Source organism: Ogataea philodendri (assembly GCF_020536065.1).
Source record: "Ogataea philodendri strain CBS6075 chromosome Unknown scaffold7, whole genome shotgun sequence".
In the NCBI taxonomy this organism is placed as follows: Eukaryota; Fungi; Ascomycota; class Pichiomycetes; order Pichiales; family Pichiaceae; genus Ogataea; species Ogataea philodendri.
This window is the reverse complement of record NW_025763914.1, coordinates 399231-412360: the sequence shown is the minus strand read 5'-3', so window position 1 is coordinate 412360 and position 13130 is coordinate 399231. Positions and strand designations below refer to the sequence as shown.

General features: G+C 50.5%; 12 protein-coding genes across 12 annotated transcripts; 6 read left to right on the top strand and 6 right to left on the bottom strand.

Annotated features, from left to right (window-relative positions):
• Window positions 1-2: 2 nt before the first annotated feature.
• Window positions 3-776, bottom strand: OGAPHI_003115 (uncharacterized protein; the record flags this gene model as incomplete). Its single annotated transcript, XM_046204059.1, has 1 exon — window positions 3-776. One exon carries the CDS (start codon window positions 774-776, stop codon window positions 3-5), a length of 774 nt encoding a protein of 257 aa, XP_046062278.1.
• A 200-nt stretch (window positions 777-976) lies between these two features.
• On the top strand, window positions 977-1471 carry OGAPHI_003114 (uncharacterized protein; the record flags this gene model as incomplete). Its single annotated transcript, XM_046204058.1, has 1 exon — window positions 977-1471. One exon carries the CDS (start codon window positions 977-979, stop codon window positions 1469-1471), a length of 495 nt encoding a protein of 164 aa, XP_046062277.1.
• On the bottom strand, window positions 1472-3637 carry OGAPHI_003112 (uncharacterized protein; the record flags this gene model as incomplete). Its single annotated transcript, XM_046204056.1, has 1 exon — window positions 1472-3637. The coding sequence occupies one exon, from the start codon at window positions 3635-3637 to the stop codon at window positions 1472-1474; it is 2166 nt and encodes a 721-aa protein (XP_046062275.1).
• On the top strand, window positions 2093-2923 carry OGAPHI_003113 (uncharacterized protein; the record flags this gene model as incomplete). The annotated part of the gene is made up of 1 exon (XM_046204057.1): window positions 2093-2923. The coding sequence occupies one exon, from the start codon at window positions 2093-2095 to the stop codon at window positions 2921-2923; it is 831 nt and encodes a 276-aa protein (XP_046062276.1).
• Window positions 3638-3859: 222 nt separating the features above from the next.
• Window positions 3860-5086, top strand: OGAPHI_003110 (uncharacterized protein; the record flags this gene model as incomplete). The annotated part of the gene is made up of 1 exon (XM_046204054.1): window positions 3860-5086. One exon carries the CDS (start codon window positions 3860-3862, stop codon window positions 5084-5086), a length of 1227 nt encoding a protein of 408 aa, XP_046062273.1.
• On the bottom strand, window positions 4438-5031 carry OGAPHI_003111 (uncharacterized protein; the record flags this gene model as incomplete). The annotated part of the gene is made up of 1 exon (XM_046204055.1): window positions 4438-5031. The coding sequence occupies one exon, from the start codon at window positions 5029-5031 to the stop codon at window positions 4438-4440; it is 594 nt and encodes a 197-aa protein (XP_046062274.1).
• Window positions 5087-5118: 32 nt separating the features above from the next.
• On the bottom strand, window positions 5119-10110 carry OGAPHI_003108 (uncharacterized protein; the record flags this gene model as incomplete). The annotated part of the gene is made up of 1 exon (XM_046204052.1): window positions 5119-10110. The coding sequence occupies one exon, from the start codon at window positions 10108-10110 to the stop codon at window positions 5119-5121; it is 4992 nt and encodes a 1663-aa protein (XP_046062271.1).
• OGAPHI_003109 (uncharacterized protein) lies at window positions 6277-9279 on the top strand (the record flags this gene model as incomplete). The annotated part of the gene is made up of 5 exons (XM_046204053.1): window positions 6277-6897; window positions 7028-7350; window positions 7410-7796; window positions 8058-8360; window positions 8514-9279. 5 exons carry the CDS (start codon window positions 6277-6279, stop codon window positions 9277-9279), a joined length of 2400 nt encoding a protein of 799 aa, XP_046062272.1.
• OGAPHI_003107 (uncharacterized protein) lies at window positions 9511-10209 on the top strand (the record flags this gene model as incomplete). Its single annotated transcript, XM_046204050.1, has 1 exon — window positions 9511-10209. The coding sequence occupies one exon, from the start codon at window positions 9511-9513 to the stop codon at window positions 10207-10209; it is 699 nt and encodes a 232-aa protein (XP_046062270.1).
• A 65-nt stretch (window positions 10210-10274) lies between these two features.
• Window positions 10275-11398, top strand: OGAPHI_003106 (uncharacterized protein; the record flags this gene model as incomplete). Its single annotated transcript, XM_046204049.1, has 2 exons — window positions 10275-10284; window positions 10392-11398. 2 exons carry the CDS (start codon window positions 10275-10277, stop codon window positions 11396-11398), a joined length of 1017 nt encoding a protein of 338 aa, XP_046062269.1.
• Window positions 10388-11416, bottom strand: OGAPHI_003105 (uncharacterized protein; the record flags this gene model as incomplete). The annotated part of the gene is made up of 1 exon (XM_046204048.1): window positions 10388-11416. One exon carries the CDS (start codon window positions 11414-11416, stop codon window positions 10388-10390), a length of 1029 nt encoding a protein of 342 aa, XP_046062268.1.
• Window positions 11417-12556: 1140 nt separating this feature from the next.
• OGAPHI_003104 (uncharacterized protein) lies at window positions 12557-13093 on the bottom strand (the record flags this gene model as incomplete). Its single annotated transcript, XM_046204047.1, has 1 exon — window positions 12557-13093. The coding sequence occupies one exon, from the start codon at window positions 13091-13093 to the stop codon at window positions 12557-12559; it is 537 nt and encodes a 178-aa protein (XP_046062267.1).
• Window positions 13094-13130: the final 37 nt, after the last annotated feature.

Here is a 13130-nt window from a genome sequence, read left to right as displayed (position 1 = left end):
CATTAAGATAAGAGATAATCCGATCTTTCGTAGTAGATGAGTGTCTTATACAGTGTCTTCAAGAACGGCACTGTCTGCGGGTTTATTGGTATTTTTTTTGGGAGTTTCTGGAGTGCTTTTTCCATCTGGCTATCTGGGATATTGATATGGAACGTGAGCGGCGAGAAGGTGACGATTTCGGGGGCCCGTGAGAACGACAGAGTGACAAAACTGGCGTTGTTGCGCACTGCGAGGTCTTTTGGGAGCTGGTCGAGCTGCAATTGAAGTTTTTCTAGCGTTATTTGAGAAATCACCTTGAGATTCTGGGCCAGGAACCCAATGGGGGTGAACCCCTTTTCCAAAGCCACCATGAATGGCGGGGTGAACTGGAAATCCTTGTTTTTCTCGCTGAGCAGGAAATCGCTATAGAATTTGATATCGTTTGGCAAATACACCACATGGTCTGTGGTTTTTGCAACGGGTCTGAGGTCAGGAACAAGCACCTGCTGGAACTTGGAGTCGGCAAATTCGTTTTCTGCGCACACCATCTTGATGAAGAAATCACGTGGCACCACCAGGCGCGACGGGATGATGGCACGATTAGCGGATCCCGCGATCTGGGCAAACACGTTTGACGAGAGAGGTGGGTACGAGTCGATTCTTTCCTTGAAAACTTTCTTCTTGTGGGACCATTTGGCGGCTAATGCGAACGCGGGCGACGTAGCAACGGAAGCGCCGACTCGATCGAGCGGTTTGTGTTTTGCGAGGCGCGAAATCAAAGCTTGTTCAAACTTCATTAGGAATAAACAAAGACAAAGAAAAAAAAATGGTGCAATGCATATAATTTAATTTTTCACTATTTTATTTCTCCACTTAGGAATGAACCATGTTCGACGTTTCTCACTAAAAGCGTCACCTGTGGAGGCCTACAAACAGGCGATGGCGTCCTTTGGGTCGCAAGGTAGGTCATCAAGCCCGTGAGCACTAACAAGCAGCCATGATCCTCACCGCTCCGGCGTTATCGTCGTCGGTGTCCGAGTTGCACGGAATGACACTTTCCTCGGTCAGCTCGCTTACAATCAACCCTGAACCGGTTGTTCAGTTCAATCTGCAAGTCCCGTCGCGGACGTCGCAAACTTTGCATGATTCCGGCTTTCTGGCCCTGCATATCCTCCCTCCAGTCCAGGATTCTGTGCGACTCGCAAGAGCGTTCTCCAGAGGAACCCAGGGAGCACACCTCACCAAGCCGTTCGAGGAACTACGGCCCGACGAGTGGCGCTATTTTGCCGCAAACGGGATCAAAATTCCCATTCTCTCGCTCGCAGAAAGAGTCCTCATCTGCGAAAAACATAAAGTGTTCCGCGTATACAACCACGAGCTATGGACTTGTGGCGTCAAGGAAATTGTCGACAACGCGTCGGCCGCCTCGTCAGGAGGCCTCATCTATTATAATCGCCGGTTCCACACAGTGGGGAACAAGTTAGAACAATAATTATTCATTCAGCTGCTTCTCGAACTTGTAGACGTCGTTCATCACCAGACGGTGCTTCTCGGCACGCTGGCCTGTCCGCACGCTCCGCTGTTCTTGCCGGTACCGGATCTCCTGGGTCTTGAGCCTGGAAATCTCTTGCTCGAGTTTCTTTACGTCGTTGGCAATCCGTGACCGTTTCACAAGTAGCTTTTCTTTCTTTTGAACCAGAGGAACCCGTTCCGCTTCCAAAGACTCGATCTTGGCCTTTTCTTTCTCCAGGTTCTTCCAGAAATTGGTTTCAAACGTCTGTATCAAACGCATCTCGCCGTCAAAAGCACGTTTTTCGTCCAAATACTGCTCGTCCACGCCAGATTGCTCAGTATACAGTCGTTCAGCCTCTTTTGACAGGTAGCTAATCTCGCCCTCGCTTTTGGTCACTGCCTGTCGCAAAGACTCCACTTTCTTGTAGTTTCGCATCTCGTCTGAAAAGTTGGACCGGCTGTTGAGTGCCTCGATCTCTGCTTTCAGTGCTGAGGAGCGTTTTCTCCAGAACGTCTTGAGCTTCTTGAGCTTGAGCTTTTCCTGCTCAATGGCTGCCTGGGTGGTCACCACCGACTCCTGAAGAGTAGCCAGCGGAGTGGAATGCTTGGACTCTGTCAAGGTGCGGTTTTTATGTATGGTACTCACGGTAGCATTGGCAAGCAGCTCTCTTTCCTGTTTGCTATCAACGTTGATGAAATCGACATCGTATTGCGACAAGGGACTCAGTCCGCTCACAATCACAAGTTCACGTTCTTCCAGGCCGATCAGCACCGACTGTTCCCAAACCACGCCGTTCACAACCACCAGAAGCTGGTCGATGTAGACGTTTCGCAGCTCAAAAGCAACCGCTGTTTCGCCAGTGTACCAGATGAAGCACTGCGTGGTATCCACCAGCGAGCGTTTCCAGCCGTCAGGAGACCTGCTGGTCATGACCAATGCGTTGTGTTGGTAGTACTCTCCCGAGTAGAGGTCTGGACGGCCAAACATGGTTTTTGCGGCCGAAACAAACGACCAAATCGGCTGCTGGATGCGGCTGGTCATGTTCTTCATCTTTCGCTCCACAAAAGGGTTGATTTTGGACTTGGGGATGTCGCCATTGGGAGTCGCGACAGAAATCGTTGGCTGAGAGGCCGTGCTAAAGTTGAAGGACGGGAACAGGAACAAACGGCAGTAGTTTTCGAAATTTTGGGCCACAACCAAACTGGCCGAGGAGACGTCGTTCATGTTGAGGATCTGGCGGTCCTGTGGGAACGAAGCCGGCGTGGAATCCTCGGATTCCTGGCCTGCTGGCTCTTCGGCAGAGATGAACGACGGACGAAACAAGCCGGGGATGGTGCTTCCAGCGATGTGTGGAGATACGCTGATGGTCTTTGTTTCCGAGGATTTATGTGTAGTGGCCGCCGAGGGTGGTGGGATTGGCTTGGAAGGTAATTTGCTGGGCACAGACGGCTGGTCTGGCTGTTTTGGGTGTAGCAGGACTCTTATTAACGGACTGACGTTGCACAGGATGGTGTAGACGCACAGACACGAGTAGAGGAAGTCGATGAAGTGGTCGACTCTCAAAATGAGCTTTTGTCGGGCGCGAGTCTTGAACGGCGACAGATGGTAGAGCAGATGTTTGAGAGGTTTTTTGGGATATCGAATGTAGGCCGAGTAGAGAAACACGTCTGTTACGACGGACCCGTCGAAGTAAACCAGATAGAAATTCTTGATGAGGAAGTCTATGAGAGTTTCGACGGCGAGGATGACAATCATGGACAGGATGGCGTTGAGGATGTATTTCTGTCTTGTTGAGGCTAGGTTGGAGGCCACGAACGCCTTGGCCAACAGATGGATGTAGTCGAGGGCTCCTGGGGCTAGAAAGAGCAGTAAGAATGTGAGCACCAGGTCCAGGGCAAGAAACCCGAACCCAAACGTCCCTCGGGAAGAGGAAGAAGACTCTGTCTTGTTTAGGTTTGGCTCGAGTCCGTCGAGTTTGTGCTTGTAAACCAGAGAAAGAGTCGATCTCACGAACCCGGACGAGTTGAGCGTCGCGTACAACGCCAGGATGCCCACGCTGATACAGTGCGGCAACACCGTCAACAGGGACAGAATTGCAACGGTATCTGTTAAGGGGTATATTGGTATGAGGAACTTGGACTCCATGGGTGATTTTTCAAGATGCAAGAACTTTCAGTGTGCCGCTTAGCGACTGGAAAATGCAACGGTGCCAATTGCAAGCCTCGAACGGTGGTCAGTGCATCAACAGCCCGACAAAACTAAACTGGAGGAACCGATCAAAATATCGTGGGAACTTCTTGGACTGGCGCGGGCCGCGCACGACCCGGGTCCAAATTATTTAGTGCGGAAAAATTATGGCTTGAGCACATGTCACTGGAGGCCATCAAGTTTGACGAGAAGCGCGCAACGCTGCGCATATTGAACCAGCTGCTGGTTCCGTACGAGACGCAGTACCTGGCGGTGGATGCCATTGCGCCGGTGGAGGGAATCGACCTGTTTTCCGGCTACACTGCCATCAAGGGCATGTACACGAGAGGAGCACCAGCGATCATGTTGGTGGGGTGTTTTTCGGTAGTTGTGGAGCTGAACCGGGTTTTGAACGAGAACGAGACGCGGTTCGGTTACGACGTGGCCGACTTGGCCCGGTTCAAGAGCCGGCTGCTCGACAGAATCAGCGTCCTGATCCAGTCCAGACCAACAGCCGTGAACCTGCTGAACGGGTGCAACGAGATGCGACAGATCATCGACGCCAGCACGTCAACAACGTCGCTGTACACGGATCTGCTCCAGTTCGCCGTCAAATTGTACAAGGACGACCTGAAGTCGAACCATGCCATAGGAGCCAACGGAGTCGAGTATATCTACTCGGAGCTGGAGAAGGAAGGCTTCACGGGCGAGTTTTCCGTGATGACCATCTGCAACACCGGGTCGCTGGCCACGTCTGGCTACGGAACAGCCCTGGGGATCATCAGAGCGTTGCACCAGGAGGCCCAGCACAGGGCCACGAAGATGGCCCATGTGTACGCGTGCGAGACACGGCCGTACAACCAGGGCTCGCGGCTGACGGCGTACGAGCTGCAGTACGAGAAGATCCCATTCAGTCTCATCACAGACAACATGGTGTCGTTTTTGGTGGACTCTCTGGCCAAAAACAAGGCCAACCGGTCGTTGCCAAGCGCGGCACCAATCAAGTTCATCATCGTGGGAGCAGACCGCATCGTCAAGAACGGCGACCTGGCCAACAAGATCGGCACGTTCCAGCTGTCGCTGATTGCGTCGCTGTATCCGTCGATCAAATTTATCGGCGCGGCCCCAACCACGACGATCGACTTCACCCGATCCACAGGCGACGAGATCGTGATCGAACAGCGGCCAAAGAAAGAGCTCACGCAGATCATGGGCGGCGTGGTGGGCCCGGACGGGGCGTTCGTCCACGGCAACAACGGCGTCCAGATGCAAAAGATCAGTATGGCCCCCGTTGGAATCGACGTCTGGAACCCGTCGTTCGACGTCACGCCGCACGACAAAATCGACGCCATCGTCACAGAGAAGAAGTTCTTCACAAAGACAAACGGCAGCTACACTTTCGAATAAATATTCATAATTCTATTCTTTTCTTTACAAAATCAAAACCCGTTGCCAAACCCAGCTCCAGTGGGCTGGAACCCGATCTGGGGCTGCAGACCGGTTCCGTTGGTCAACAGCAGTCTTTGGCCGCCAAGAGCAGGCTGGTCCTCCTCGGCCTGCGTCTGTTTGGACTGTCTCTCCTTCAGGTCAGCATACACTTCGGCCAGCTTGTCCTGGTTCTCTTTGGCAATGGAGATCTCGTACGGCTTAACATAGTCGCCAAGATTGTGCAGCCACGAAAGTTCCAAAACAACGTCCGGCGAAATAAGGTGGTAGCACGCATACAACGTGGCCACAAAACATTCCTTGTTGCCTGTCTCAACAAAGTACGTCAGCAGCTCCGAGGCCACCTTCGGGGTGTTCGAAAGGGCAGCCGTCTCAATAGCATCCGACCACAGCTTGTCTGCCTTGAGCAGGCCAATGGCCTTGTTCCATTTCTTGTTGTTTCTGTAAATGATGGCTGCGATCTGTCTGAAGAAGATCAGATCGTGCTTCTCCAGTCTCTCGGCCAGTCCAAGATGGTCAAACTTGTCGTGGGCATCAATAACAGACCGCAGAGACTTGTAGTCCTCCTCCTCGATCAGCAGGTCGTGGTACGCCTGGTTCACCATCGAGTTGTTCTTCTCCAGCACAGAGATCAAAAACGGCTTGATCAATGGTAGGTTGTCAGACTTCACAAAGATCTTCACCACTCTTGGAAGATCCAGTCTTGGCGAAAGCACGGCAAGCAGATCCGTCAACAGCGATGGATGCAAGTTCAAGTAGAAGTTAATAGCCTTGTAGTAGATTTCCAGGTTGGCGACCTTCACGATGATCTCCTTGAACGAAGAGTGCTCGAAAGCAGTCTCCGAACGCTCCATCATCGCAAGAGCAGCATTGTCCCACTCGTCGTAGTGACAGTACAGGAAAATTAGCTCTGGCCACAAGTGAGCAGACTCGCAGGCTCTAATCACCTTTGGAATGTTGAGTCTAGACCAGAACAGTTTCAAGTGCTCCATGGTGTCTTGAGGACGGTACTTGGTGTACAAGATAGCCAGTTCGGTGAACATACCCATGTGGGCTCTCTCCAAAGATAGACCGTTCTCGAACAACGAAATCAGCTCCTTAAAGTAACCGTTGTACTCGTACTGCTTCACCAACTCGTCCAGTTCCTCAGCATGAACAATCAGGTTCAGACCACACATCTGTGCAAGCTTGAACTCCTTGTTTTCAATACAAGCTTGGTTGACCTGTTTCCAAACGGCAACATTGGAAGCCTTTCTAGCACAGTCAACAGCAGATTGGTAGTCCTTCAAGTAAACCAAGGTGGAAGCAAGCTTGGAGTAGTTGGATATATTGGAGTAGATCAACTTGGCAGCATCGTAGTTCTTGTTGGAGTACAACTTGTCACCAATAGATTCCAAGTCAGCAACGTTGGTCAATTGCAAGAACTTCTCGATCTCGCTCAGCTTGCCAAGCGTAGCGTAAGCGTTGATGATGGCCTCGTCAACCTTTGGCTCTCTGAGAGTTTGTCTAGCCATCAACAAGTATGGAACAAGCTCTTCCTCCTTACCAGCATGCTCAGCGATATCAATGACTTGCTCAAAGTTGGAAGAGTCACCAGCCTTCAGATAAGAGTTGATAGCCTCTGGAATTCTCAAACCGTTCAATTGAGCGGCACCAAGCTGAGACCACAGTTCAGGCTTCTCAAGCTTCTCGGCGTAGTTCTCACCTCTGTCAAGAGACATGATATCTTCAACCAAAACCTTCATGGCGTCGGTGTATCTCTCAAACTTGTCGTAGATCTCAAAGGCTTCCTCTTGCAAACCGTTCTCGATACACAATGGAGCAACCTCATCTGGATCATAAGCATCAAGCTTGTCAACATAAGAACTAACCTTGGACTTGTCAACCTTGATGGCAGTCAAGATCAACAACGCCTGCAATGATGGGTTATCATTAAATGGAGATGGCTCCAAGATGATCTTCTCCAACAGCTCAGTCAACTCGCCTGGAAGATCGTTCTCCATGAACGCCTTCACTGCAATGGAAACAGGTTGTGGATCTTCCAGTTCAGGAACAGCAGTTCCCACAACTTGGTCCACCAATTGTCTGCGGTGGATGTTGTCCTCAGACAACACCTTGCCCCAAAGAGCAAGATCAGATCTCTTGAGCAGGTATCTGGCTTGGTATTTGTACATGGCATTTTCGTTTGTGATGTTGATCAACTCATCGTCATTGAAACCCTTGTCGTAGGCGATGTAGGCCAAGTATGGGTCTCTCTTCTCACAGTACTTACCAACAACAAGAGTGTCGTATTGGTCGTTCTCAAGCAGGAATTTCTCTGGGTTGTTGTTGGAGTCAATGTAGATCTTGGCAAGAGTGTCGTAGACGGCCTTGTCTGCGGCACCAGATTGCAAAGTAGCCTCCAAGAAAGGCAGCAGGATCTTGAGTCTGTTTCTCTTTTCCACCTCCTCACAAAGCTCGGCAATTGGAACTTGTCCAAGAACGGATTGCAAGAGAGACTTGATCACACTCTCGTCACAGTCAACATCAAGCAAAGCTGCAACAACTTGTGCGGTCTTGGATGGGTTGACTTGTTGAACATAAACCTCAATGAACTTGAAGAATTGGTTCTTGTAAAGGTACAGAATCAAGTCATGAACAAAGTTGAATCTATCGCAAACAACGATCAATGGTAACTGATCAGGAAGTTTGGCCTCTTTCAAAAAGTTCTTGACCTTTTCGCCATTGTAGACATTGTTGTCTCTAACAACTCTCTCAATTTCTTTCACTTGTCCAAGCTTGGCTGCACTCTGGATGTATCTAAGAACAACCTCCGGTTCCTGTGTAATGTTGACAATCGAAGAAAGGTAGTAGTATTCACCCTCGGTGCACTTAAACTCCTCAAAGATCTTGATCAAGGTGGTAGGACCAATCAGCTCGGAGTACTTGGTAGCAACTTGGATGACAACTTGCAAGTTTTGGGCCAAGTTCTTGGACAGCATTTCTCTCAGACATGCAACAGATTGTTCAACATTCAACTTTCCAAAGTATGCCACAAGCCAGTCAACAGGCAATGCATTGGAGTGAACAATGACTCTCTTGATGTCCTTGATGTTTTCGTAGTGCTCCAAAGCTCTCTGGTAGAGACCAGCTTTCTCACAAAGAGCAGCAATGGTTGGTCTATCATAGTGAGAGAACATGGCGTTTCCAAGAATGGCATCGGCAACCTGTGGGGCATGCAGCAAGTTAACTTCAAGTAGTCTAGTTTGCAGACTTCCCTCAGATGGCTTATCCTCTTTCAAAGCGTCCAAAAGGAATGCGGTTCCTTGCTGAATGTAGTTTTGGGAAAGGAAGATGTCTGCAACTTGTTGAACGTCCAACTCTGGTTGCTGAGAGTACAACTGGGTAGCAAACTCGGCGGCCTTATCTGGGTTGACTCTCAGGATGTTCTGAATCAAAACAGTGAAGTTTGGATGGTAGTTGGACTTTTCACAGTATGGCAGGATCTTGTCGAATTGTCCCAACTCTCCGAGACAGGTGACCACCTTGGAAGGCACTTCCGACTTGTAGTAGATAGCCAAGGCCAAGGTTGTGTTGAAGGGTTTCACAAGGTCACCGAGTTCTTCAGAGTAATCCAATTTATCTTCCTTGAGGTACTTTTCAAGGGTCTCGACTCTGTTTTGTTGCAAAAGAGGTCTCACCAACTCCAAAGTTTCGTATTTGTTAAGAGCACCTCTATCCAGCAGGTAAACCAAGTATTGCAAGATTGGGGCCGGCTGGCCAGGAGGTGTTGGCAACGACTTGAGTCTGGAGATTGTGTCTGGGACTCTCAATTGAACAGAGGAAGCTGCAATCTTAACGGCTGCTCCGTAGTCACCCTGGGCAAGAGACTGGTTGAATTGTTGCGTGAAGAGAGACTCGGCACCAGGAAGACCTGCTCTGGAAGCCAGGTTCAGAGCAAGCTCGACGTCACCGAGGTTCTTCAAGATGTAGGAAACAATTCGATCGTTGGCCACCTCGACAGCAAGCACAGAACCGCTTCTGTTAACAGCAATCATTCCGGCACTCTCGTTGAAACTGGAGGCAGTGAAAACAGGGTCGGAGGAGATTCTGTTGAGGAAGATCTTTTTTCCGGATTCGAGGTCGTACAGGTGGATGAAGCCGAACTTGGTTAGCACGTAGACGATTCCGTATCTGTTGGAGACGTGGATAGAAACAGGGAAGTCGTTGGCGATCTCTGCAGGGAAGAAGATGTCTGCGGATTTTTTGGTAAAGGCTGGGGCACCTTCTTGATGGTCGATTTCCAAGACGTGCAAGTTGCCGCCGTCTGCTGTTCTAGAAGCACATGCAAAAAGTTGTGTGTCGACTGGGGAATTTTGCAGCTTGAACTTGGCAAACGCGCAAACATGGCCCTCGATTGGCTGCGAGACGTTTCTGGCCTTGGAATAGAGCTGGATGTGTCCGACGATTCTGCCGTTTTCCTGGGCAATACCGCAGAGGGCAAACCAGGACAGGTTGTAGTTTGCCACAAACATGGTGAGCTGACAATTGGCCAAGGAGACGTGTCTTGCAGTCAAGAGGACCGGTCCGTTTTCCGTGCCGTCGAACACGTTCCAGGTGAACGTGGACGAAGCTGTGACCAGACCGATGGTGGACTCGTCCAACCAGCTCCAGAATATCACCGGCTCACTCATAATGTTGGACTTGAGTCTCTGCTTGGTGGAGAGGTTGAAAACCTGGAGAGTTGTACCGTTTGCCCTCAGTGCAATGACGTTCTGCGAAGGGTGCATGATGACGGAGTCGGCAGTCATCGACTTTCTGGTGACTTGGTTGTTGTTTTTCAGGTCGACAATGGCGACCGAGTTGCCCGAATCAGAGGTTTCCCTACAGCAAACATAGTGGTCAGACTGCAAAGTTGTGGCCATAAAGTTGAAGGATTGCGGGGAAATGCCCAAAGAGGACAATTGACAAACGTCAATAAGATCAATTGGAGGGTTTTCTGCCATTCTCCAAGTCTAAATCCTATCAAGTTTGAATACGTGATGAGCAATGGATGGAAAATACAAGGTTTGTTGATGATTTGTCTTTTTGCCGTAAATTCCTAGAATCAGCACGGGGCCGGGTAAATTCTTTTGGTTGACCAGCCGGGCTGAACTAAAAAAAAGATAGAATGAGTTCAAGTATAGTTCAAGTATAATTATTATTGTAAAATTAAGTTATACAATGCCTGTTATGCTAAGGATTGGACGAAAGAAATATACTGGCTCCAGATGCTAGGAAGGTTTAGCAATCAACCAAGTTGACAATGTCGAGGTAGACTGGCTCACACTGGTCTCCGATGGACTCGTCGTACAAGTTGTAGAAGGTACCAGAGAGACATTGGTAGAAGACAGTGGTGTTACCGATGGCAAGGGTGCCTTCTGGAGACACAGACCATCCGGCAGCGTAGATGGCACCGGCTTGAGGTGGAGGACCGTCGAATTGGAATTGTCTGTTGGCGACAATGGATCCGATTCTTCCCTTGGCGTCGGTCAAGATACCGTCGTTCAAGACCAAGGCAAGGGCGTCAGAGCTCTTACAAGAGGTTCCGATGCTGGACTCAGCAGTGGCGGTGCTGGAAGCCTGGACCTGGCCGTCGGAAATCTGGGTAGCACCGGAAGCGGTGGTGGCCTGGATTTGACCGTCAGAGATCTGGGAAGCAACGGAGGAAGTTCCGGTGGTGGCAGTGGTGGCCTGGATTTGACCGTCACCAATTTGCGACACAACGGCAGCAGAAGAGGTGGCAGTAGTAGCCTGGATTTGACCATCTCCGATCTGGGTAACAACGGCTTGGGTGGTAGCGGAGGAAGATGGGGTAGCGGTGGTAGCCTGGATCTGGCCGTCACCAATCTGAGACACAACAGCCTCGGTGGTGGCGGCAGCGGTGGAGGAGGTGGATGGGGTGGCGGTGGTGGCCTGGATTTGTCCGTCACCAATTTGGGAAACCACGGCCTCGGAGGTAGCAGCAGCAGAGGCAGTGGAGGTAGTGGCCTGGATTTGGCCATCACCGATCTGGGTCACAACAGCAGCAGCGGTGGAGGAGGTGGATGGGGTAGCAGTAGTTGCTTGGATTTGACCGTCACCGATTTGAGAGACAACTTCTCTCTTGGCCTTAGCATTTCCGGTTGCCTTGTGGATAGCAATACCGAAAGTGGAGGTGTAGTCGGTAGTGCCACCAGACAAGGTTGCACTTGGGGTCAAGGTAGACCATGGCTCAGATGGAACGTAGGCGGCAGCGGCACCAACAGCGAATAAAGCGGCAGAGAATTTCATGATTGGTATTGGGCTCTACTTGACGGATCTCGTGGTATTTATAATGGATAGCCATCTCTAAAAATAGAGTCAAGCTTGTCATGCATGCAATTTGTCCATATTTACCCGTTACCGGATCTGGAAATCGCACGACGTTGTGGCCCAATCATCGTATTGTCTCGGCTTAAGTAAGCAGCATTTCCGCCCGCGAAAAAAGCCAGTGTGCCTTCTCCAGGTGCTCGGATCCGGCCAGTTGCGGCGATGGCGCAGTAAAATGGGACAGCTGAACCGGTATGTACGCAATTTACAGAGTCTGTGCCCGGAAACCCAGCTACTTTCGTGTTCAGCCGCACGCATTTTCTAGATTTTTCGTGGCTGTCCATGCAGCCCGCCATCTTGTGGCAACCAACAGCGGGGGAATGTGCTACGAGAACGTTGGTTCAGCCGAGCAATGGGGGCAATTGGTCGACCAGCGTCTACAAAGTGGCCACAGTTAGCGGGGTTCGCTGTTCAAACAGCAGATCTTCTTAATGCCTTGTTAATTTACTCCATCCGAACAATTCCTCCTTTCGGAAAAAGCAAATCGCCATTTATGTTCTGTGCTTTTTTTTTCCAACACGGTTATAAACTTTTCGAGCTAAGCAATCCGGACATAGCCGACAAAAGCACCGGTTTGATGTACAAACTAGATCGTCGTTTCTCTTTCTAGCTGGCCACTCTTTGGCTAGCCAGCCGTGCTTCCTCGGGATTTTGGGAGCCATTGCAAGTTAGATCCCGTTTCCGGGCACTCTCCAGCAAACTCTCGCCAAAGCTTCCGATTGACGTATGCGATCCTGCTTATTCCAGTTGCGCGAAAACTCAGGCCTGAAATTATCATCCAAACCGTTCCCGCAGCACTATTGATCTCGAGCCTCACGCGATCTTGATCGAGGAAATTTCACGCACCTCGACAAATCTCACACTAATTGGGAGATTCCAGGTCCGGTGGTTGCGGGGCTTTTGCTGTATTTGTGTAAATCAACAATTCTTTCCTATTCCGGATAAATGAACACTGCTCGGTAGCTGTTGTGCCATCACAAGCCCGAAAGATCAACACCCAGCCAACCCAAGCCAGCGCTCAGCCTGGTGTTTCTGTTCGTTCTGTAACCATCCACGCTTCAGCTAGCTCCATAAGACATCCTCAACAATTCTCCCTTTTGGGCTTGGCATCTTATTGTACGACCTGTTGCAAACGCGCTCAGTCACGCGTAGCAACTCACTCAAGTCTCCACGCACATATTCGAGCAGTCCCTGTTGTGCAAACGCCTCCGCAATCTCCTCCTGGTGGTTGTCCGCCAGAGCACTGTTGATCACCACGACAAGCTTTTTGTTGCACCGCAGACTGTCCAGCACGGACCCGGTCCCGCCGTGCGAGATCACCAGGTCGCTTTTCTGCGTGTAGTTGGCCACAATGTCTGCGTCGAACGCCAACAGCTCCACATGCAGGCCGTCAACCGTGAACTGCCCGTCGCTGACGGTGTACTGTTGTGTGAGCCTTGTCACGAGCTCTTGGCCCTCGGCCGTCTTGCCGTACTGCACCACAAGACGGTCGAACCCAAGCCGCAGCAGCAGTCCAAAAAACCGCTTGTCCAGAGCGTTCTCCACGAGTCTGTCAAAACAGACCGTGGCCCCGCACGTCACAAGCACCTGTCCTCCCATCTCGTGGATAATAAAGGTTTAATTATTTTTAATTGTG